At 41.3% G+C, this 21,803-nt stretch overlaps 1 protein-coding gene and 8 non-coding genes across 9 annotated transcripts; all 9 read left to right on the top strand.

Annotated features, from left to right (window-relative positions):
- The first annotated feature begins 809 nt into the window (after window positions 1–809).
- LOC120551266 lies at window positions 810–21,594 on the top strand. The gene is made up of 4 exons (XM_039788555.1): window positions 810–979; window positions 20,254–20,426; window positions 20,519–21,004; window positions 21,225–21,594. Exons 2-4 carry the CDS (start codon window positions 20,371–20,373, stop codon window positions 21,592–21,594), a joined length of 912 nt encoding a protein of 303 aa, XP_039644489.1. The 5' UTR covers window positions 810–979; window positions 20,254–20,370.
- Window positions 2,367–2,557, top strand: LOC120554567. Its single transcript, XR_005638514.1, has one exon. It is a non-coding gene; the product is annotated as a U2 spliceosomal RNA (small nuclear RNA).
- On the top strand, window positions 3,520–3,683 carry LOC120554484. The gene has a single exon (XR_005638465.1). It is a non-coding gene; the product is annotated as a U1 spliceosomal RNA (small nuclear RNA).
- Window positions 5,913–6,103, top strand: LOC120554559. Its single transcript, XR_005638508.1, has one exon. It is a non-coding gene; the product is annotated as a U2 spliceosomal RNA (small nuclear RNA).
- LOC120554479 lies at window positions 6,966–7,129 on the top strand. The gene has a single exon (XR_005638463.1). It is a non-coding gene; the product is annotated as a U1 spliceosomal RNA (small nuclear RNA).
- LOC120554546 lies at window positions 11,612–11,802 on the top strand. Its single transcript, XR_005638505.1, has one exon. It is a non-coding gene; the product is annotated as a U2 spliceosomal RNA (small nuclear RNA).
- On the top strand, window positions 12,765–12,928 carry LOC120554474. Its single transcript, XR_005638462.1, has one exon. It is a non-coding gene; the product is annotated as a U1 spliceosomal RNA (small nuclear RNA).
- LOC120554458 lies at window positions 16,108–16,271 on the top strand. Its single transcript, XR_005638455.1, has one exon. It is a non-coding gene; the product is annotated as a U1 spliceosomal RNA (small nuclear RNA).
- Window positions 19,775–19,965, top strand: LOC120554543. The gene has a single exon (XR_005638504.1). It is a non-coding gene; the product is annotated as a U2 spliceosomal RNA (small nuclear RNA).
- Window positions 21,595–21,803: the final 209 nt, after the last annotated feature.

Raw genomic sequence — 21,803 nt, 5'->3', positions numbered from 1 at the left:
TTTCTTTTACAGTTTTTCTTTTCATTTCACATAAATTTTCTTTACTCTTTTAGTGAGTTATTGTATAAATTTGTTGCAGACTTTGCATTCTTTAAGATTGTTTTGGAAGGAGTGTATTTGTGGGCTGGGCCAGAGTGGTTTACAGAGTGGTTTACATGAGAGTAGAGCGCAAACAGTTCTGTTGTCTAACGTCATCCTATTCTCTGTAACAATCTTTCGTACCATGCTAAACACCCTTTCTGAACTTGCATTGCTATGGGGAATGCAGTAAAGCCTTCATAAGTTTTGGCAGCGCACCGTCTCTGTCGAAGCGTCCATCATCCGTCACTCATCATCTGACCTCACACACTAAACTCGCGACAACTGCCACCTACAGTACCTGTAATAGGCTACTGCAGGTGGCAGTTATCACGAGGCTAGTGACAGAGCTCAGATTGGAAATGTTTTTTTTTTTTACTCCGCTCGGACCCGGGGTATTATTTTTTAATAACGCAGGTTAAAATACGGGAGATTTACGGGAAAATACTAATACGGGAGGACGGCGGGAAAGAAGGGTAAAATACGGGACTTTCCCGGCCAAAACGGGATACTTGACAGGTATGGCCCCCAACCCATCTCCTTCTGAATACTTGTGTACATTTATTTTCAAACGCCCTGAAAAGGAGCAATCAGAAAGCTCGAAAATTGTTGCTGTACTAAAATGCGATCTGAAATAAACTCTTGTATTTTTATTATCTGATTTATTGATATTATTGCCTATATGGCGCATTGATATGGCGCACGCTCTTCCGGGTGGGCTAGAGGTCGCACCGTAGCTAACGCTAATTGGTTGGTTGAGCTAAACGTACGTAATTTTGCACACGGTCAAGCGCACTGGATCACGTTACTCTGCTGCTGCCAAAAAAAAAAAAAGAGAAGAGCTGCTGCTGTTTGCCACGGCCATACTTCGGCCGCGGTCGAGGACAACTTTATCGTCGAAGTAAGTTAATTTTAACGAAATAACGTAACATTTCTTATAGATGTATAGAAAGAATATAACGTTAACTATTTAGATAACAGCTATTGAGGAGGAAAACGGCCTTTTTTCGACCGCAGAACGTTAAACCGTTAACCGTGTTTTGACAAGCTAACGTTAGCTTGCCAAAACGAATTTTATTTGGAGTATTTTGTTTTTATGCTACCCTTTGCGTAGTAAAAACTGAGTTGTGTTAATACTTATTTCGTCGGGGTGGCAGTGGAAGATGACCTACTCGCTTTAGCTTATTTCAGACCGACCTCCAGTCCTTAATAGCGGGTTACTTCACCTCCATGTCCGATAATCACGATAGGCCTACTTAACGCCTCAGTGCCGTTTTTGTCACCGTAACATTAACGTTACGAGTTTAATCTGCGTATTTAACGAACAAGCCAGTGAAATAACCTATAGAGTTTTTTTTGTTTGTTTTTTACAAAGAGTGACAGTTTATTGCATTAAAAGTTTTTCTTCGACGTTTTTGACGCCTTTTTTCAGTTTGTCTTTGCTATTTCCAGTGTTTTTAAATTGTTAAATTTTCCTTCTACACATTTTCAACGCTTATTTCTACGTCCCATATTTTTTTTTATATAAAACAAAAATTGAAAACTGGTCAATTTGACCGAAAGTCAACTCTGGGGTTAAATTTAATGGTGGACCATTTTTGTTCTCCCTCGAATGGCGAAGACATAACCCGCCCTCCTCTCCCTCTGATTGGCTCGTTGTCTTTGCCTGCAACTGTTTGACATGCTGGCATCCATTATTGTGACACCTGTGTCACAATAATGGTTATTTTTGTTCCTGTTCTGGATGAGTAGCGGAGCATGGCGTCCGCGGTAAATTGGCAAATGATTGCTTTGCCGGGGTTTCATCATTTTATGGGAGTCTGAAGGCCGTGAAGTGTGTAGTTAGCGCTCCTCGCCACTGGAAACTCCTGGAGGAGCTCTGTGTTTGTTGTTGGGAAGTGAGTTTTGAAGCGTGAAAACATTATTTTCCTTAACCGCACAGGGTGGTTTTACGCAAATAAGTTAAGTTGAATGAATGAATATATATACATATGCTAACGTGTCTGTAAAAGGAAATTAGAAGTATTAGTTTGAAGTTAAAAGTTCCTTACATCCTATTGGACTAAAGCATACCACGTGTCCCGGAAGACACCAGAAGTCGCATTTTATAACACGGGTTTATTAAAAATATCGCCACAAACCGTCACCAGTTGTACATTAACTCAAATGTCCTTTGTTACTGTTTTATACGGTGACCAAAACTGTTGTTTGGTTGTAGTTAATTAGCGACCCGTAGGTGAGACGTACCGTGAGGAGAATGTGGTCCTCTCTGCCGACCCTTTCTCAGTATCGCTTCTCGGCCTTTTGGCTAAGATCAAGTGTAGTATCTGTTCTTATCAGTTTAATATCTGATACGTCCCCTACCCGGGGACCATATATTAAATTGATTTTTGGAACTGGGAGATGGAATAGGGGCTTGCTCCGTCCACTCCACGCATCGACCTGGTATTGCAGTACCTCCAGGAACGGTGCACCCCCCTCTCAATGTTTAACATCAACCTTATTTACATCCCCTCTCTGTCGTTGTGGGTACATATATTATATAAGTGTAATATACGTGTTCTGGTGCTGTTATTGTTTTAAGAGCAGGAGGTTGCAAAGTGGAGACATGTTTTTAATGTCTGTCACTGTAAAATGAATCAAACCAGTAACTGTTGAACAAGATTGTTAAAAGAAATGTGCTGTTCTTTGGACTCACTGCTTGTAGATTCTTGATCTTGGTAGATCCTCAAACTTGATGTAGTTGGTTAGCTTTATTTCACTGTAGTTTTGAAATGAACGGTCTGTTCAGTCTGATAATTAGGTTAGCTCATTCCCCGAAAGTGAGAATCCTTTCAGCATAATTTCTGCTGCTGTTTCCCAGTCGGCTTTCTGCTGACATTAAAAAGGCATATGCACTTCATTTTCTGTTATCGAAGTTATTTCTTTTTGCTGTATACATTGCACAGATGAATGTTTACTAAAGTGTTGTTCACACTCCAGACCAATAGGTGGCGGTGGGTCAGTTGCCCCCCAGAAACGAACAAAGACAGGAAGTAGTTTTAATGTGAGAAACTGAACTGTGTTTTTATGTTTCTCTGAATTTCAAACGTGGATCAAACCACTTTTTGTTGCAGTATGATTTAGCTTGTTCCTATTTAAACTCTCTGTTGCGCTGTTACTGGTTTGTTGGAGTTAAATACATAAAACGGGTGACTTTTGAGTTTTGCTTTTGATTTGAAGATACAGCATTGCATTATGGGAAATATAGATGCCTTATTTCTCAAGTGAAATGTAAATAATCTTTGTTAGCCTTAGTACAAACATGTTTGTCCTATATTAAATCCTGTAGATGTTCATGCCTTCTGTAGTCTCTGATGTTGGTAATTTGTATATTGTCAGCACCATTAGTCAGCGTGGTGTTTCTGTGAAAGACTCTCCTGACTCTGATGTGTACAACTCATACTTACCTGGCAGGGGAGATACCATGATCAAGAAGGTGGTTCACCCAGGGCGAGGCTTGGCCATTGCACTCCGGCTGAGCTGACCTCTGCGAATTCCCCAAATGTGGGAATCTCGACTGCATAATTTGTGATAGTGGGGGACTGCGTTCGCGCTCTCCCCTGATAACATGTGAAATGAAAATGTATCCATCAGAATAATCAGATGAAGCTTTGTTAGAAGATGCTGGATTACACGTAAAGCATCTAGAGAACAGTGGCTCAAAGGGTTTATTTATTAAAAGCAGGAAACGATGACGTAACGTCTGTGACACTATTAACTCAGTAAAATAAGTTCCTGTAACGTTAATATATCCTCACACATTACTTTAAATGAATCCAGATTCAGTGAATCATTCTCTTACGAATGTGAAATCAGTCATAACAGCTCTCTGTTGTTAATGTAGATGTGGAAGTAAACTGTCAATCAGTGAAGAAAACAAGAATCTGACAATTCATGTTTTCATACAGAGAAGCACATACAGTGCTCTGCATAACGTTATGAACCCATGCTAAAGTTGACTAAAAAGGAATAAAAAAACATGTTTTGGAAATTGTTCATAATACCTTAATTAAAAAAAATGAGGAAAAGTCCAACCTTTAAGGACACCAAATTTCTTTGTGAATGAATAATGTATGGTAAATAAATAAATGTTCTTCCTTAAAATACAGGGGGCATAAGTAAATACACCCCTATGTTAAAGTCCCATAGAGGCAGGCATATTTTTGTTTTTAAAGGCCAGTTATTTCATGGATCCAGGATACTATGCATCCTGATAAAGTTCCCTTGGCCTTTGGAATTAAAATAGCCCCCCCACATCATCACATACCCTTCACCATACCCCCACATCATCACATACCCTTCACCATACCCCCACATCATCACATACCCTTCACCATACCCCTACATCATCACATACCCTTCACCATACCCCCACATCATCACATACCCTTCACCATACCCCTACATCATCACATACCCTTCACCATACCCCCACATCATCACATACCCTTCACCATACCCCCACATCATCACATACCCTTCACCATACCCCCACATCATCACATACCCTTCACCATACCCCCACATCATCACATACCCTTCACCATACCCCCACATCATCACATACCCTTCACCATACCCCCACATCATCACATACACTTCACCATACCCCTACATCATCACATACACATACCCTTCACCATACCCCCACATCATCACATACCCTTCACCAAACCCCCACATCATCACATACCCTTCACCATACCCCCACATCATCACATACCCTTCACCATACCCCACATCATCACATACCCTTCACCATACCCCCACATCATCACATCCCCTTCACCATCCCCCCACATCATCACATACCCTTCACCATACCCCCACAATCATCACATACCCTTCACCATACCCCCACATCATCACATACCCTTCACCATACCCCCACATCATCACATACCCTTCACCATACCCTAACATCATCACATACCCTTCACCATACCTAGAGATTGGCACGGTTTTATTTCAGTTAGCCTAATAGCTGATTTGATTTGCATTGAAAGATGATCTTATGGAAAGTACCCCATGCCGATCTCTAGGTATAAAAACCTGCCTGCCTCTATGGGAATTTAACATAGGGGTGTGTATACTTATGCCCCCTGTATTTTAAGGAAGAAGATTTATTTATTTATGATACATTAGTCATTCACAATTTACGGCATTGAGATCAATTTCCAAAAGATGATTATTTTTTTTAATTTATTTTTTTATTCCTCTTTTTTTATTAACTTTAGCATGGGTGTATTCACTTATGCTGAGCACTGTATGTAAATGTTTACTAGTGTTGTTTACACTCCAGACCAATAGGTGGCGGTGTGTCAGTTACCCACCGGCAGAAAACAAAGACAGGAAGTAGTGGTAATGTGAGAAATAAGTGTGTTCATTCTTTCATTCTTTTCTCTGAACTTCAACCGTGGATCAAACTACTTTAGGTAGCAGTATGATTTAGTTTAGTCTTATTTGAACTTGCTGTTGGGCTGTTACTCATTTGTTGGAGTCAAATACATTCAACTGGTGACTTTAGCTTCTGATTTGGGGATACAGCATTGCATGATGGGATATGTGCCCATTTTTCTCAAGTAACATGTAGGCTAAATAATTGTCAGTCTTAGTACAAACACAAGTTTGATATCGCCACAAACCATCACCAGTTGTACATGAACTCAAATGTCCGTTGTTCCTGTTTTATACGGTGACCTAAACAGTTGTTTGGTTGTAGTTAATTAGCGACCCATAGGTGAGACGTACCGTGCGGAGAATGTTGTCCTCTCTGCCGACCTTTTCTCAGTATCGCTTCTCGGCCTTTTGGCTAAGATCAAGTGTAGTATCTGTTCTTATCAGTTTAATATCTGATACGTCCCCTACCCGGGGACCATATATTAAATTGATTTTTGGAACTGGGAGATGGAATAGGGGCTTGCTCCGTCCACTCCACGCATCGACCTGGTATTGCAGTACCTCCAGGAACGGTGCACCCCCCTCTCAATGTTTAACATAAAAGCTACATCTCGTTTCTGTTGTTGTGGGTACATTTTATCATAAGTGCTCTTGTGCTGTTATTGTTGTTTTAAGAGCCAAGTGGAGACATGTTTTTACTGTTCTTTGGACTCACTGCTTGTAGATTCTTGATCTTGGTAGATCCTCAAACTTGATGTAGTTGGTTAGTTTTATTTCACTGTAGTTTTGGACGGTCTGTTAAGTCTGATAATTAGGTTAGCTCATTCCCCAAAAGTGAGAATCCTTTCTGAATAATTTCTGCTGCTGTTTCCCAGTTGGCTTTCTGCTGACATTAAAAAGGCATATGCACTTCATTTTCTGTTATCTAACTTATTTCTTTTTGCTGTATACATTGCACAGATGAATGTTTACTAAAGTGTTGTTCACACTCCAGACCAATAGGTGGCGGTGGGTCAGTTGCCCCCCAGAAACGAACAAAGACAGGAAGTAGTTTTAATGTGAGAAACGGAACTGTGTTTTTATGTTTCTCTGGATTTCAAACGTGGATAAAACTACTTTTTGTTGCAGTATGATTTAGCTTGTTCCTATTTAAACTCTCTGTTGGGCTGTTCCTAGTTTGTTGGAGTTAAATACATAAAACAGGTGACTTTTGAGTTTGCTTTTGATTTGAAGATACAGCATTGCATTATGGGAAGTATAAATGTTATTTCTCTAGTGTAAATAATCTTTGTTAGCCTTAGTACAAACATGTTTGTTCTATATTAAATCCTGTAGATGTTCATGCCTTCTCTAGTCTCTGATGTTGGTAATTTGTATATTGTCGGCACCATTAGTCAGCGTGGTGTTTCTGTGAAAGACTCTCCTGACTCTGATGTGTACAACTCATACTTACCTGGCAGGGGAGATACCATGATCAAGAAGGTGGTTCACCCAGGGCGAGGCTTGGCCATTGCACTCCGGCTGAGCTGACCTCTGCGAATTCCCCAAATGTGGGAATCTCGACTGCATAATTTGTGATAGTGGGGGACTGCGTTCGCGCTCTCCCCTGATAACATGTGAAATGAAAATATATCCATCAGAATAATCAGATGAAGCTTCGCTAGAAGATGCTGGATTACGTGTAAAGCATCTAGTAGTGATGGCGAGCTGAAGCTTTCTGAACCAGTGAAGCTTTCAATCCAACTGTATCGAAAAAAGGTTCAATACTCGAAGCTTCAGAAGTCTGTGAGGACATCTGGTGGTGAAGTTAAGGATAGCATTGGGTCTCAAACTGTTTCACAGATATTAGTCATGAATGTCTTTGAGTCAAAGATGAAAACATTTTGAGTATGAATTCATGGATAAATAAATAATTACATAAATAATTAAGCCTATTTGGGACCTTGCATAAATAAAAATGTAATTGCCTTCTCCACAAACCATAAAGTTAGGATTTTGGTTGTGAACTTGTCTTGTATTTGTAAACAAATGCATCAGTTTGGGAGGGAAATGAATGAAGAACACATTGTACACACATTTCTGTGATTGTATTGAGGACGTAGCCTAGAGCAACATTGTCATTGGTTCATTTCTTCGATACGTGCCTCGAAGCAGGAGGTTCACGGGTAACCTCACTACATAACCGCTCTCTGTTGTTAATGTAGATGTGGAAGTAAACTGTCAATCAGTGAAGAAAACAAGAATCTGACAATTCGTCCTATTTTCATACAGAGAAGCAGCCTGACAAGTAGAGGTGTGAATCTTCACTGATCTCCCGATTCGATTATGTCTTCGATTCGATATCACGATGCGTCAAATACATTTTTTTATTAAAGCCATGTAGGATATTTAATTCAAAGCTTTTCAAGCTTTAAGAACAAAATATTCTGCAGTGCTCTAATACTAAATAAATTGGATACATAAACCTATACAGCACTGAGCACATGGCACTTCCTGAATTTGCAAAACGTAACAGAATATGTGAACAGAAATGTTGTTAGGCCTACATTAAATTGTAAACAGAAATAATCGATTATCAGCCGGCCGATTATCGATCCAGCATCATCCATGTCCACGATTATTTGATTAATTTCAAGACCTCTACCAACAAGCCAGACCCACAACAAGATGTTTGGTCTGGGAGATCACCATTGACAGGGCTCAATCCAAGAGGCGCTACAACCAGGCAGAGCAACAAAGAAGGTAGCGGAGCTAGTTGATAGGTTAAACTTTGGCCGTATCCGGTCGGCAAAACTCCGAACACATCTTCCTTAAGGCGAGACACTACAGGTGAATAGGGTAACATTTTTAAATAATGGATATCACCATGAAACTTCGTCAGTTGATTACTTGCATAAGTATATATAAAAAATGTATTACAAGTTTTTGAAATGTGTATGTTTAATTATGCAAATTAGGCATTATCTCATTAAATATGCATGATTTTGCATATATTTTCGATAGATAGATCTGAACATATGATAAAGCCAGGTGCAATATATTTTTTCATTTTGTTTACACACAAGATGAAAACAAAATTACAGAGGGATTTCAAGAAATATGCTTTCATTATCTAGAAAATCCAAATATACTGTCCATAGCCTTAAAAAATCGATTTTCGCCATAATTTTTTGCTTAAAATGTCACATAAATCAGGCCAGGAATGATTTATTAACAAATCCCTCTGTAAATGTCTTCAGAATACTACTAAGTGTATAACTGGAAAGTTTGGTGTACATAGGTGCTACATAGGCTGAGATGTTTATACAGGAAAATGACAAAAAACTCATTTTGAGAAAATGGCATTTAAAGATTTAAATAGGGAAATTTTATACATTTCTATTGGAAAAATTGCTCAAAAACAGAATAAATGCCCAGGCCCTTAGTAGTAGTAATAATAATATAGAATATTTCAAGCTCATGAAAATTGATTACTTAATAAAATGACAGGCATATAAGGCCTACAACTGCAGTAACTCAATGAATTAATATTGGTGTATCATGCACAAAGTTGCAGACAAAACCCATGCTAGACAGTTGTATGGACACAGAACAAGACCAACAGTAGATGTCACAGCTTTCTAAAGTCTAATTGTCCATTCCAGCACTATATGTAGGCTATTTTAGCTGTGCTTAGACTCTTGCGCCTTTTGTTTTACACTGGCAGTTGTGACATCCTCAGCTTTCGAGATCCTGAGCATATCAGTTTCTCTCATTGAATTGACCATCACAACTGTGCTCTGAAGCCACAACTTCTCCATAACAGAAAGCATGGCAGAAGCACCTTCATCGAAGATGGAGATGGCCATATTGCTGCTGCCTCAAGCTTACTTTCCCCACAAAACAGTCCCCTCAGTCAGCCGATGGTGAAGCTAACTAACCAGTCCCCTCAGTCAGCCGATGGTGAAGCTAACTAACCAGTCCCCTCAGTCAGCCGATGGTGAAGCTAACTAACCAGTCCCCTCAGTCAGCCGATGGTGAAGCTAACTAACCAGTCCCCTCAGTCAGCCGATGGTGAAGCTAACTAACCAGTCCCCTCAGTCAGCCGATGGTGAAGCTAACTAACCAGTCCCCTCAGTCAGCTGATGGTGAAGCTAACTAACCAGGCTCCCATCAGCACTGGTTCATAACAACAGAACAAAACTAATTATGAATCATTCAAAAGATCAATATTTAGAACATTGGAGAAAGCAAACAAAGTAGACTAAATTGTTAGAGAGAGAGAGAGAGAGAGAGAGAGAGAGAGAGAGAGAGAGAGAGAGAGAGAGATATGCATTTCCTCCTCCACTGGGAAAAACTATCTTCACTAAAAGATTTACACCTTGGAAAAATAGCCAAAAAAAAAAAAACTTCCTAAAGATAACACCAGAAAAGAAACTGGTAGTTCTACTAGGAGAGGGGACAGCAGCTCCACGAACAGCTAAATGTGTATCTGCCTGCCACAGCCTGAGGGACTCACAACCACTTAGATCCCAAAATTACAAATTTTTTTAGTAGCCTATTATATAGTAATTATATTATACAACCATTTTAACTGTTGTGTAATGTAATTGTTTTGTAATGCAGTGTGTTGTATCGCGATCAGTACAGTGTAGTATATCTGACATGTAGGCTATATGACTTTCTGTAAAGTGCTTTGAGAGAGAGTCTGATTACCTCCGCTGAACGACAGTTTACACATCAACGTACTATGTGAAGGCATTTCATCATCTGCTGTCTTAGTGTGTAATCCCCTGTGTCTTCTTGCTAATGACAACTGTTTTCGTCTTCTCTGAGGTGATTTTCGACTGTTGTAGACGCACCTCTTTCGACATTCTGAACTACCGCGGAAATGTCAGAGCGCGTCACGTGACGATTCTGAACGAATCACGTTGTCAGAAATTGGCATCAGCCAATGAGATTGCACATTTTGAGTTAAATCCCCCCTTTTACTTTCACGATTGGTTGCTGATGAAAAGCAAATGACCATATTTGGATCCGACAGCATTGTAGAGGAGAGAGAGAGCTTTCCAACTGTATATGAGATGACAGGGTGCAGACAGCGATCGCGGAGCAGCGGGATGATTTAGGCTGGAACGCCAACTTTTGTTGAATTTAGGAGAAATATACCGACGCAAACAGACAAAGCGTAGTTAAAATAAAGACCTAAATGTGTATTTTGGACTTTTTTTCACCACAAGTCTGAAAGAAGACATGTTATCGAACACAAATAGCCAAAAATCTAAAAATTAACCAGTGAAAAAAACGATGTTTTTGCCTGCCGTGTCTCGCCCTAAGAATGATTTCAGTGCCGTTCTTTTCACAAAGAAAAGCTTAACTCCAAGTCTTCCAGAAGACCGCTGTTCCCAGCAGCAGCAGCAGCCATAAGCCCCGCCCACCAACTCTATACACGATGTGATTGGCCTGACTAGAGTTTGTTTTTTCCAGCTCGCAAGCCAACGGAGAGTTGCTAGACCCCCCTGGCTGCAAAATAAATTTGCTGCCGCTAGGGTGTGTCTAGATTTCTAGGCTAACAGAGAAGCACATAGGTAAATGTTTAATAAGGTGTTGTTCACACTCCAGACCAATAGGTGGCGGTGGGTCAGTTACCCATTGGCAGAAAACAAAGACAGGAAGTAGTGGTAATGTGAGAAATAAGTGTGTTTTCATTGTTTTCTGTGAACTTCAAATGTGGATCAAACTACTTTTGGTAGCAGTATGATTTAGTTTAGTCCTATTTGAACTTGCTGTTGGGCTGTTAATCATTTGTTGGAGTCAAATACATTCAACTGGTGACTTTAGCTTCTGATTTGGGGATACAGCATTGCATGATGGGATATGTGCCCATTTTTCTCAAGTAACATGTAGGCTAAATAATTGTCAGTCTTAGCACAAACACAAGTTTGTTATAAATATCGCCACAAACCGTCACCAGTTGTACATGAACTCAAATGTCCGTTGTTCCTGTTTTATACGGTGACCTAAACAGTTGTTTGGTTGTAGTTAATTAACAACCCGTAGGTGAGACGTACCGTGCGGAGAATGTGGTCCTCTCTGCCGACCCTTTCTCAGTATCGCTTCTCGGCCTTTTGGCTAAGATCAAGTGTAGTATCTGTTCTTATCAGTTTAATATCTGATACGTCCCCTACCCGGGGACCATATATTAAATTGATTTTTGGAACTGGGAGATGGAATAGGGGCTTGCTCCGTCCACTCCACGCATCGACCTGGTATTGCAGTACCTCCAGGAACGGTGCACCCCCCTCTCAATGTTTAACATCAATCTTATTTACATCCCCTCTCTGTCGTTGTGGGTACATATATTATATAAGTTTAATATACGTGCTCTGGTGCTGTTATTGTTGTTTTAAGAGCAGGAGGTTGCCAAGTAGAGACATGTTTTTAATGTCTGTCACTGTAAAATAAATCAAACCAGTAACTGTTGAGAGAGACGAGGAGGTTGTTAAAAGAAATGTGCTGTTCTTTGCCCTCACTGCTTGTAGATTCTTGATCTTGGTAGATCCTCAAACTTGATGTTGTTGGTTAGTTTATTTCACTCTAGTTTTGGACGGTCTGATAAGTCTGATAATTAGGTTAGCTCATTCCCCAAAAGTGAGAATCCTTTCTGCATAATTTCTGCTGCTGTTTCCCAGTCGGCTTTCTGCTGACATTAAAAAGGCATATGCACTTCACTTTCTGTTATCTAACTAATTTCTTTTTGCTGTATACATTGCACAGATGAATGTTTACTAAAGTGTTGTTCACACTCCAGACCAATAGGTGGCGGTGGGTCAGTTGCCCTCCAGAAACGAACAAAGACAGGAAGTAGTTTTAATGTGAGAAACAGAACTGTGTTTTTGTTTCTCTGGATTTCAAACGTGGATCAAACTACTTTTTGTTGCAGTATGATTTAGCTTGTTCCTATTTAAACTCTCTGTTGGGCTGTTACTAGTTTGTTGGAGTTAAATACATAAAACGGGTGACTTTTGGGTTTGCTTTTGATTTGAAGATACAGCATTGCATTATGGGAAGTATAAATGAGTGAGTTCTCAAGTGAAGTATAAATAACCTTTTGTTAGCCTTAGTGCAAACATGTTCTATATTTAAATCCTGTAGATGTTCATGCCTTCTGTAGTCTCTGATGTTGGTAATTTGTATATTGTCAGCACCATTAGTCAGCGTGGTGTTTCTGTGAAAGACTCTCCTGACTCTGATGTGTACAACTCATACTTACCTGGCAGGGGAGATACCATGATCAAGAAGGTGGTTCACCCAGGGCGAGGCTTGGCCATTGCACTCCGGCTGAGCTGACCTCTGCGAATTCCCCAAATGTGGGAATCTCGACTGCATAATTTGTGATAGTGGGGGACTGCGTTCGCGCTCTCCCCTGATAACATGTGAAATGAAAATGTATCCATCAGAATAATCAGATGAAGCTTCGCTAGAAGATGCTGGATTACATGTAAAGCATCTAGTAGTGATGGCGAGCTGAAGCTTTCCGAACCAGTGAAGCTTTCAATCCAACTGTATCGAAAAAAGGTTCAATACTCGAAGCTTCAGAAGTCTATGAGGACATCTGGTGGTGAAGTTAAGGATAGCATTGGGTCTCAAACTGTTTCACAGATATTAGTCATGAATGTCTTTGAGTCAAAGATGAAAACATTTTGAGTATGAATTCATGGATAAATAAATAATTACGTAAATAACTAAGCCTATTTGGGACCTTGCATAAATAAAAATGTAATTGCCTTCTCCACATAAAACAAAGTTAGGATTTTGGTTGTGAACTTGTGTTTGTAAACAAATGCATCAATTTGGGAGGGAAATGAATGAAGAACACATTGTACACACATTTCTGTGATTGTATTGAGGACGTAGCCTAGAGCAACATTGTCTCCTCAGCCAGATAGGTGAGATCGGCAGTGCAGAAGGTGTACGCTATATGAGCAATCTAACAGTCTGACATGTAGTCTACTGCCAGTGTGATGTTTATAGAATCTGTTTGAGTCAATTGATTGGGGCAGTGCTTTGCCAGTGGCAAGGACATACTTTGGGACAGTGAAAGTGCTTATGACAGTTAACAAACAGTGATGGTGCTTATGGACAATAACTGTGCTTGTGGACCGGTCAGGGGGATATTATTGTGCTTGGTGACAAACATTTGTGGGAATAGACATCACATGTCCGTTTTATTCAGAAACGGAATTATCCACTGTTCCAGGGCTGAGCCTATTTCTTTTCTTACCTGCAATAAATGGTCTACTCGCTATAAACGTACCTGCAATAAACTGTCTACTCGCTATAAACTTTCTATGAACTCTCTACTCGCTATAATCTATAATAATCTCTCTATATTCACTAGGGCTGGGCACCGAACGTCGATACTTTCATGGTATCGAGCGAAAAACTCCAATACTAGGAGTATCGAAAAATGATTTATCTTTCGGTGCCAAATTTCGGTTCCAAAAGCCGAAGCTGCTGCGTCTGTGTGACCCTGTAGCATACTTGCATGTAAAGACCTAAAGTCGCCGGCGATTGGCTGTCCACCACCACGTGACGGGGAGGATTTCTGAAGATACTCAGTCACACAACACAAGTGTAGCTAGTTGTTTTTTCCTCATGTGTTGTACCGCATAGTTTTACAATGCCAAAGAGGTCTAAAGTGTGGCTACATTTTATAAAAACTGGATGCAGAGTCAGCAAAGTGCAACATATACGCTAAGAGTATTGCAACCAAATGCGGCAATACCACCAATTTAATGAAGCACTTGACCATGCACGGGATCAATATTAAGGCAGAAAGTTGCACGGTATTCGACTGTAAAAAGATGGAACCAGAGGAGCCTTTCACCACCTCGCAGTCAAACCCGCCCCCTTCAACATCATCTGCCATTTCTGGGATTGTAGTAGGTCAGAAAGATAACCTTTTTTAGCGAACAGAAGTTAAAGTAATTGTTTACGCTAATGCGAGTAGTTTGAATGTGTGGATGCAACTCTGCGTTGCGATGTAACGTTACCTAGGAGCTATAACGTTATTCTTTGACCAGGCAACATCTTTGTTTTTCCAACGTAACGTTAAGGTTACACATTTTAGAAATACTTGACAGATAAGTGTAATTTCACTACTTAAACCGACTGCATCCCCATAACGTTGACTACCACTTTATGTATGTTAGCTTGTTTCTCCTAGTCGGACGATCGCTGTAGCGTTCGCTCTGTCTATTTCCCCCCCTTCACATTAGCCTCTGCACCGGTCGCCTGATGTTAGGAATAGGAAGACAATACCAGAAAGTGTCAATCCCTTCACACTGGCAGCAAGAGGGAAAATGTCCAAGCAAAGACGAGATCAGTGCCATGTCGAATAAATTAATTAAGGTGAAAAATAAAAGTTTTGTGTTTAATATATTTTTGTTGATGTTGAAATGGATTTTAAACATATGGTATCGAAAAAAGTATCGTTAGGAAACTATCGAAACTGAGGTATCGAAGTTGGCAGCTGATCGAAAGATTTTGAACAATACCCAGCCCTACAAATATGCTATATACATTAGATTTAGTATTTAGTTCACACTTTTTTGGTGCATTTGGTTTCTGATTGTAATGCTATAAAGACCGTTGCCATGCTTGCATCACTCCCTTACCCTTCCTATAGTCCCTGTGGCCACTTGGCCAGTGCGAATGCAAATGGGAAAAACGGTTTTGGGGGAAAGTAGTTAGTAGAACTGCTTAGAAGTGGACTTTTCCTATAACTACGTTCCTGTAACTACTTGGTCGGAAAGCGGCTATAGTTCACCATCTTTTGGTTCCTATCGCACATGCTAGATTCTTGATCTTGGTAGATCCTCAAACTTGATGTAGTTGGTTAGTTTTATTTCACTGTAGTTTTGAAATGAACGGTCTGTTCAGTCTGATAATTAGGTTAGCTCATTCCCCAAAAGTGAGAATCCTTTCAGCATAATTTCTGCTGCTGTTTCCCAGTCGGCTTTCTGCTGACATTAAAAAGGCATATGCACTTCATTTTCTGTTATCTAACTTATTTCTTCTTGCTGTATACGTTGCATAGACACAAGCACAGAGATGAATGTTTACTAAAGTGTTGTTCACACTCCAGACCAATAGGTGGCGGTGGGTCAGTTGCCCTCCAGAAATGAACAAAGACAGGAAGTAGTTTTAATGTGAGAAACAGAACTGTGTTTTTATATTTCTCTGAATTTCAAACGTGGATCAAACTACTTTTTGTTGCAGTATGATTTAGCTTGTTCCTATTTAAACTCTCTGTTGGGCTGTTACTAGTTTGTTGGAGTTAAATACATAAAACGGGTGACTTTTGAGTTAGCTTTTGATTTGAAGATACAGCATTGCATTATGGGAAATATAGATGCCTTATTTCTCAAGTAAAGTGTAAATAATCTTTGTTAGCCTTAGTACAAACATGTTTGTCCTATATTAAATCCTGTAGATGTTCATGCCTTCTCTAGTCTCTGATGTTGGTAATTTGTATATTGTCAGCACCATTAGTCAGCGTGGTGTTTCTGTGAAAGACTCTCCTGACTCTGATGTGTACAACTCATACTTACCTGGCAGGGGAGATACCATGATCAAGAAGGTGGTTCACCCAGGGCGAGGCTTGGCCATTGCACTCCGGCTGAGCTGACCTCTGCGAATTCCCCAAATGTGGGAATCTCGACTGCATAATTTGTGATAGTGGGGGACTGCGTTCGCGCTCTCCCCTGATAACATGTGAAATGAAAATATATCCATCAGAATAATCAGATGAAGCTTCGCTAGAAGATGCTGGATTACGTGTAAAGCATCTAGTAGTGATGGCGAGCTGAAGCTTTCTGAACCAGTGAAGCTTTCAATCCAACTGTATTGAAAAAAGGTTCAATACTCGAAGCTTCAGAAGTCTATGAGGACATCTGGTGGTGAAGTTAAGGATAGCATTGGGTCTCAAACTGTTTCACAGATATTAGCCATGAATGTCTTTAGCCCTATTCGCACGGGATAAGTATTACCTGGTGACCTCCAGTCATTTGTAATAATTGCAGAGGTTGTCTGTGATATTAATCCCGTGCGAATCGGTCATGTCTGTAATTTGTAAAGTAATAATTCCCCCGCAAATGACCTACCATATTTTGCCGAAAACGGAGGTCCTGTGATAATATTAGTCCCGTGCGAATCGGCATCTCTGATTTGTCCAGGATTTGGCGGGCTTTTCTGTTTTTTCAAGGTACCTATTTCCTTCTTTTGCGCCTTTTTATCCATCTTTCGCGAAGAATGGAGGGTGCGTTGGAGTGTTTTGACAGTGTTTTGGATGCTGGGTCATGTCGCTATACATCATATACAATTTGCAGAAAGAGAAAGATGAAAACCACCACAAGTGCGAAGACAAAAAGAATGATTAGATGGCGATGGATGACATGTATAGCAGCATGCGGCAAGTATATTTTTTATGTTATCATAAATCTAGAGATAACGACAACACCTCTCCAAGCAATAGCTTATCAAAAATAATGCACAATCAAGCGAGGGGGCTCACTTCATAATTAGAGGTTAATGTTACAAATAAATGCGCGAAAGCTTGAGCTAATAGATTTTAACCTGGTGAAATGTTTAGTTTTATCCATCTAACCGGACCCTGCTTGACACCATCCGGAGAAAAAAGTGAGAGAGAGAAAAAGGAGAGGTCGCAGTTCGGACGATGACTGACTACCCGGTTGAGATTGTGTGCGTGTGTGTCCTCGAGATCTGACCACACACAAACACACGTAGCAGAGCTACCCACACCCATGTTTCTACTGTTGCTTAATGTCAGTAAATTCAAGTAAAATCACAGGCTTCGCTTATCCCGTTCGAATGCGCCAGATGAAAATCATACGTGGGTGGGTTATTTATAATTCACACGAGGTCCCAAGATAATACTTATCCCGTGCGAATAGGGCTTTTGAGTCAAAGATGAAAACATTTTGAGTAGGAATTCATGGATAAATAAATCATTACATAACTAAACCTATTTGGGACCTTGCATAAATAAAAATGTAATTGCCTTCTCCACATAAAACAAAGTTAGGATTTTGGTTGTGAACTTGTGTTTGTAAACAAATGCATCAATTTGGGAGGGAAATGAATGAAGAACACATTGTACACACATTTCTGTGATTGCATTGAGGACGTAGCCTAGAGCAACATTGTCTCCTCAGCCAGATAGGTGAGATCGGCAGTGCAGAAGGTGTACGCTATATGAGCAATCTAAAAGTCTGACATGTAGTCTACTGCCAGTGTGGTGTTTATAGAAACGGTTTGAGTCAATTGATTGGGGCAGTGCTTTGACAGTGGCAAGGACATACTTTGGGACAGTGAAAGTGCTTGTGACAGTTAACAAACAGTGATGGTGCTTATGGACAACAACAGTGCTCGTGGACAGGTGATTATTGTGCTTGGTGACAAATGTTTGTAGGAATAGACATCAGATGTCATTTTTATTCAGAAACAGAATTTTTTTCCACTGTTCCAGGGCTGAGCCCATTTCTTTTCTTACCTGCAATAAACTGTCTACTCGCTATAATAATTGCTATAATAATCTCTATATTCACTAACTCTCCTGACTCTCCCACTGCAGCAACCCACAAATACGCGCCCTGTGTCGCACTATTTTTAAAGCTTTGAATTCAACTTCGAAGCAGTCACGTGGGGGTGTGTGTGAGAAACGAAGCTTCGGACGTCACTGGTCACGTGATTATCTCAAAACGAATCAAAGCTTCATTCCAAATTGGTTAATTTCTTCGATACGTGCCTCGAAGCAGGAGGTTCACGGGTAACCTCACTACATAACAGCTCTCTGTTGTTAATGTAGATGTGGAAGTAAACTGTCAATCAGTGAAGAAAACAAGAATCTGACAATTCTTCCTATTTTCATACAGAGAAGCAGCCAGACAAGTAGAGGTGTGAATCTTCACTGATCTCCCGATTCGATTAGGTCTTCGATTCGATATCACGATGCGTCAAATACATTTTTCTATTAAAGCCATGTAGGATATTTAATTCAAAGCTTTTCAAGCTTTAAGAACAAAATATTCTGCAGTGCTCTAATACTAAATAAATTGGATACATAAACCTATACAGCACTGAGCATATGGCACTTCCTGAATGTGCAAAACATACCAGAATATGTAAACAAATGTTAGGCCTACATTAAATTGTAAACCGAAATAATCGATTATCAGCCGGCCGATTATCGATGCAGCATCGTCCATGTCCACGATTATTTGATTAATTTCAAGACCTCTACTAACAAGTCAGACCTACATCAAGATGTTTGGTCTGGGAGATCACCATTGACAGGGCTCAATCCAAGGGGCACTACAACCAGGCAGAGCAGTGAAGAAGGTAGCGGAGCTAGTTGATAGGTTAAACTTTGGCCGTATCCGGTCGGCAAAACTCCGAACACATCTTCCTTTTTTAAGAATGATTTCAGTGCCGTTCTTTTCTCAAAGAAAAGCTTAACTCCAAGTCTTCCAGAAGACCGCTGTTCCCAGCAGCAGCCATAAGCCCCGCCCACCGACTCTATACACGATGTGATTGGCCTGACAAGTTTGGTTTTTCCAGCTCGCAAGCCAACGGAGAGTGCCTAGACCCCCCTGGCTGCAAATTACATTTGCTGCCGCTAGGGTGTGTCTAGATTTCTAGGCTAACAGAGAAGCACATAGGTAAATGTTTACTAAAGTGTTGTTCACTCTCCGGACCAATAGGTTGCGGTGTGTCAGTTAACCATCGGCAGACAACAAAGACAGGAAGTAGTGGTAATGTGAGAAATCAAAGTGTGTTTTCATTGTTTTCTGTGAACTTGAAATGTGGATCAAACTACTTTAGGTAGCAGTATGATTTAGTTTAGTCTTATTTGAACTTGCTGTTGGGCTGTTAATAATTTGTTGGAGTCAAATACATTCAACTGGTGACTTTAGCTTCTGATTTGGGGATACAGCATTGCATGATGGGATATGTGCCCATTTTTCGCAAGTAACATGTAAATAATTTTTTTCAGTCTTAGTACAAACACAAGCATGAGTTTGTTTTAAATATCGCCACAAACAGTCACCAGTTGTACATGAACTCAAATGTCCGTTGTTCCTGTTTTATACGGTGACCTAAACAGTTGTTTGGTTGTAGTTAATTAGCGACCCATAGGTGAGACGTACCGTGCGGAGAATGTGGTCCTCTCTGCCGACCCTTTCTCAGTATCGCTTCTCGGCCTTTTGGCTAAGATCAAGTGTAGTATCTGTTCTTATCAGTTTAATATCTGATACGTCCCCTACCCGGGGACCATATATTAAATTGATTTTTGGAACTGGGAGATGGAATAGGGGCTTGCTCCGTCCACTCCACGCATCGACCTGGTATTGCAGTACCTCCAGGAACGGTGCACCCCCCTCTCAATGTTTAACATCAATCTTAGTCACATTCTCTGGCTGCTGCTGTTGTTGTGGGTACATTTTATTATATACGTGTAATATAAGTGCTCTGGGGCTGTTGTCTTTTTAAGAGCAGGAGGTTGCAAAGTGGAGACATGTTTTAAATGGCTGTCACTGTAAAATAAATCAAACCAGTAACTGTTGAGAGAGAGAAGGAGATTGTTAAAAGAAATGTGCTGTTCTTTGCACTCACTGCTTGTAGATTCTTGATCTTGGTAGATCCTCAAACTTGGATGTTGTTGGTTAGTTTTATTTCACTGTAGTTTTGGACGGTCATGTGCTGGCCTGCAACGCATAAAGGAACGCTGCCAACGAGTTGGAGGAGCATGCCATTGACTGTTTCCTGTCATGGGAGGCAGGCATCATGGATCAGCTCAGCCCAGCTCACAAGGCTATGTTCCCTGCTGTGCTAACATTACGGTGAGTGTCTGCGTCATTTCACAGCTATTTGAATTGTAAATAATTGCAATATATGAAGATTCACGGCCATTAAATTATTGTTCTAATTTCAGGTGTGGACAAGGACGGTGCCAAACGTGGAGAGTATCTGGCTCCGGTAGTCCTGAATGTTGTCCGCCTCGGCCAGGAGGAAGGCGTGCCGCAGGAGCTGCTCGCAGGGTAGTTCTCTGGGAAGAGGTGCTGCCTGGACGCAGAGACGATGCCTCCGGGTTTCACCAAGGCCATGAGGAGCGTGGTGTAGAGGTCCTTCCTCTGATAGTAGTCCTCCAGGTGGTTCTCATGCACCTGCCACCACTCCTTAAACATGGTGTTGCCCTCTGTGTGGTCACGCAGGAGGCGAATTACAGTTTTGTCCACCCCACGCCTTGCGGTCAGCACGGCCGGAAACCTGGCCCGACGAGCCTCGCTCAGCTGCTGCAGAATGACATCGTCCCACGCCAGCCACCGACCCATGGGACCACTCTGTCCACCCCTGGCAGCCTTGAGGCACGGTCCGTAGGAAACCACCTCTGTCACCATGGCGTACCAACCGCGCGCACGCACACACACACACACACACACACACACACACACACACACACACACACACACACACACACACACACACACACACACACACACACACACACACACACACACACACAGAGAGAGAGAGAATCACAGATCAGCATTACTGATACAGTAGTCAATACTGATGTATATGTATTACTCTAAACACAAGTGTGAAGAGACTGAGTGTTACCCGTGTGTGGTAACCAGACTTGGAGAGGTGTGCGTTGCCTCCGGCCCCAGCGCACTTATCACCACGCGGACACTTCAGGGAGCACCGCCACACTCTGATGGGGTGCCAGAAGAAAACACTGCTGCCATAAAAGGCCTGCGGAGTGGGGATGCCGCCGCTAACGAAGCCGGGTGGCTCAGGGGGGTAAAACCACATCCGGTCAGAGTTCAGGACGCGCCGCCTTCTAATGACGCCCTTGATGTCCTTGTACATTTGGACGGGCGTAAAGAGGCCTCTCTCGCTGTCCTCCTTCAGCCAGGGGATGTCTGCAGATGGGATGCCATGGGACTCTTCCCACAGCCTCCCGCACCCAGCCTTCCAGCTCCACCTGCAAGACACAACATTTAGTTAGTTAGTTATTTTTTAGTTATTTTCCATAATGTGGTGTGGGTTAGTAACCAAGGGATTTTGTGAAATGCATTAACATTGCTTGTGTATATTGTGATTTTACACTTACAGGAGCGTCGCTCTGCGGCAAGGTGGTGACAGACGCAGGCTGGCTGTTGGAGGTCGACAGCGGGTCCTCGGGGCGAGCATCAGGGGAAGACTGACCAGGC

This window comes from Perca fluviatilis, chromosome 2 (genome assembly GCF_010015445.1).
Source record: "Perca fluviatilis chromosome 2, GENO_Pfluv_1.0, whole genome shotgun sequence".
Lineage (NCBI taxonomy): Eukaryota > Metazoa > Chordata > Actinopteri > Perciformes > Percidae > Perca > Perca fluviatilis.
The sequence above is the reverse complement of the archived record's forward strand: the minus strand, read 5'-3'. Positions and strand labels throughout refer to the sequence as shown.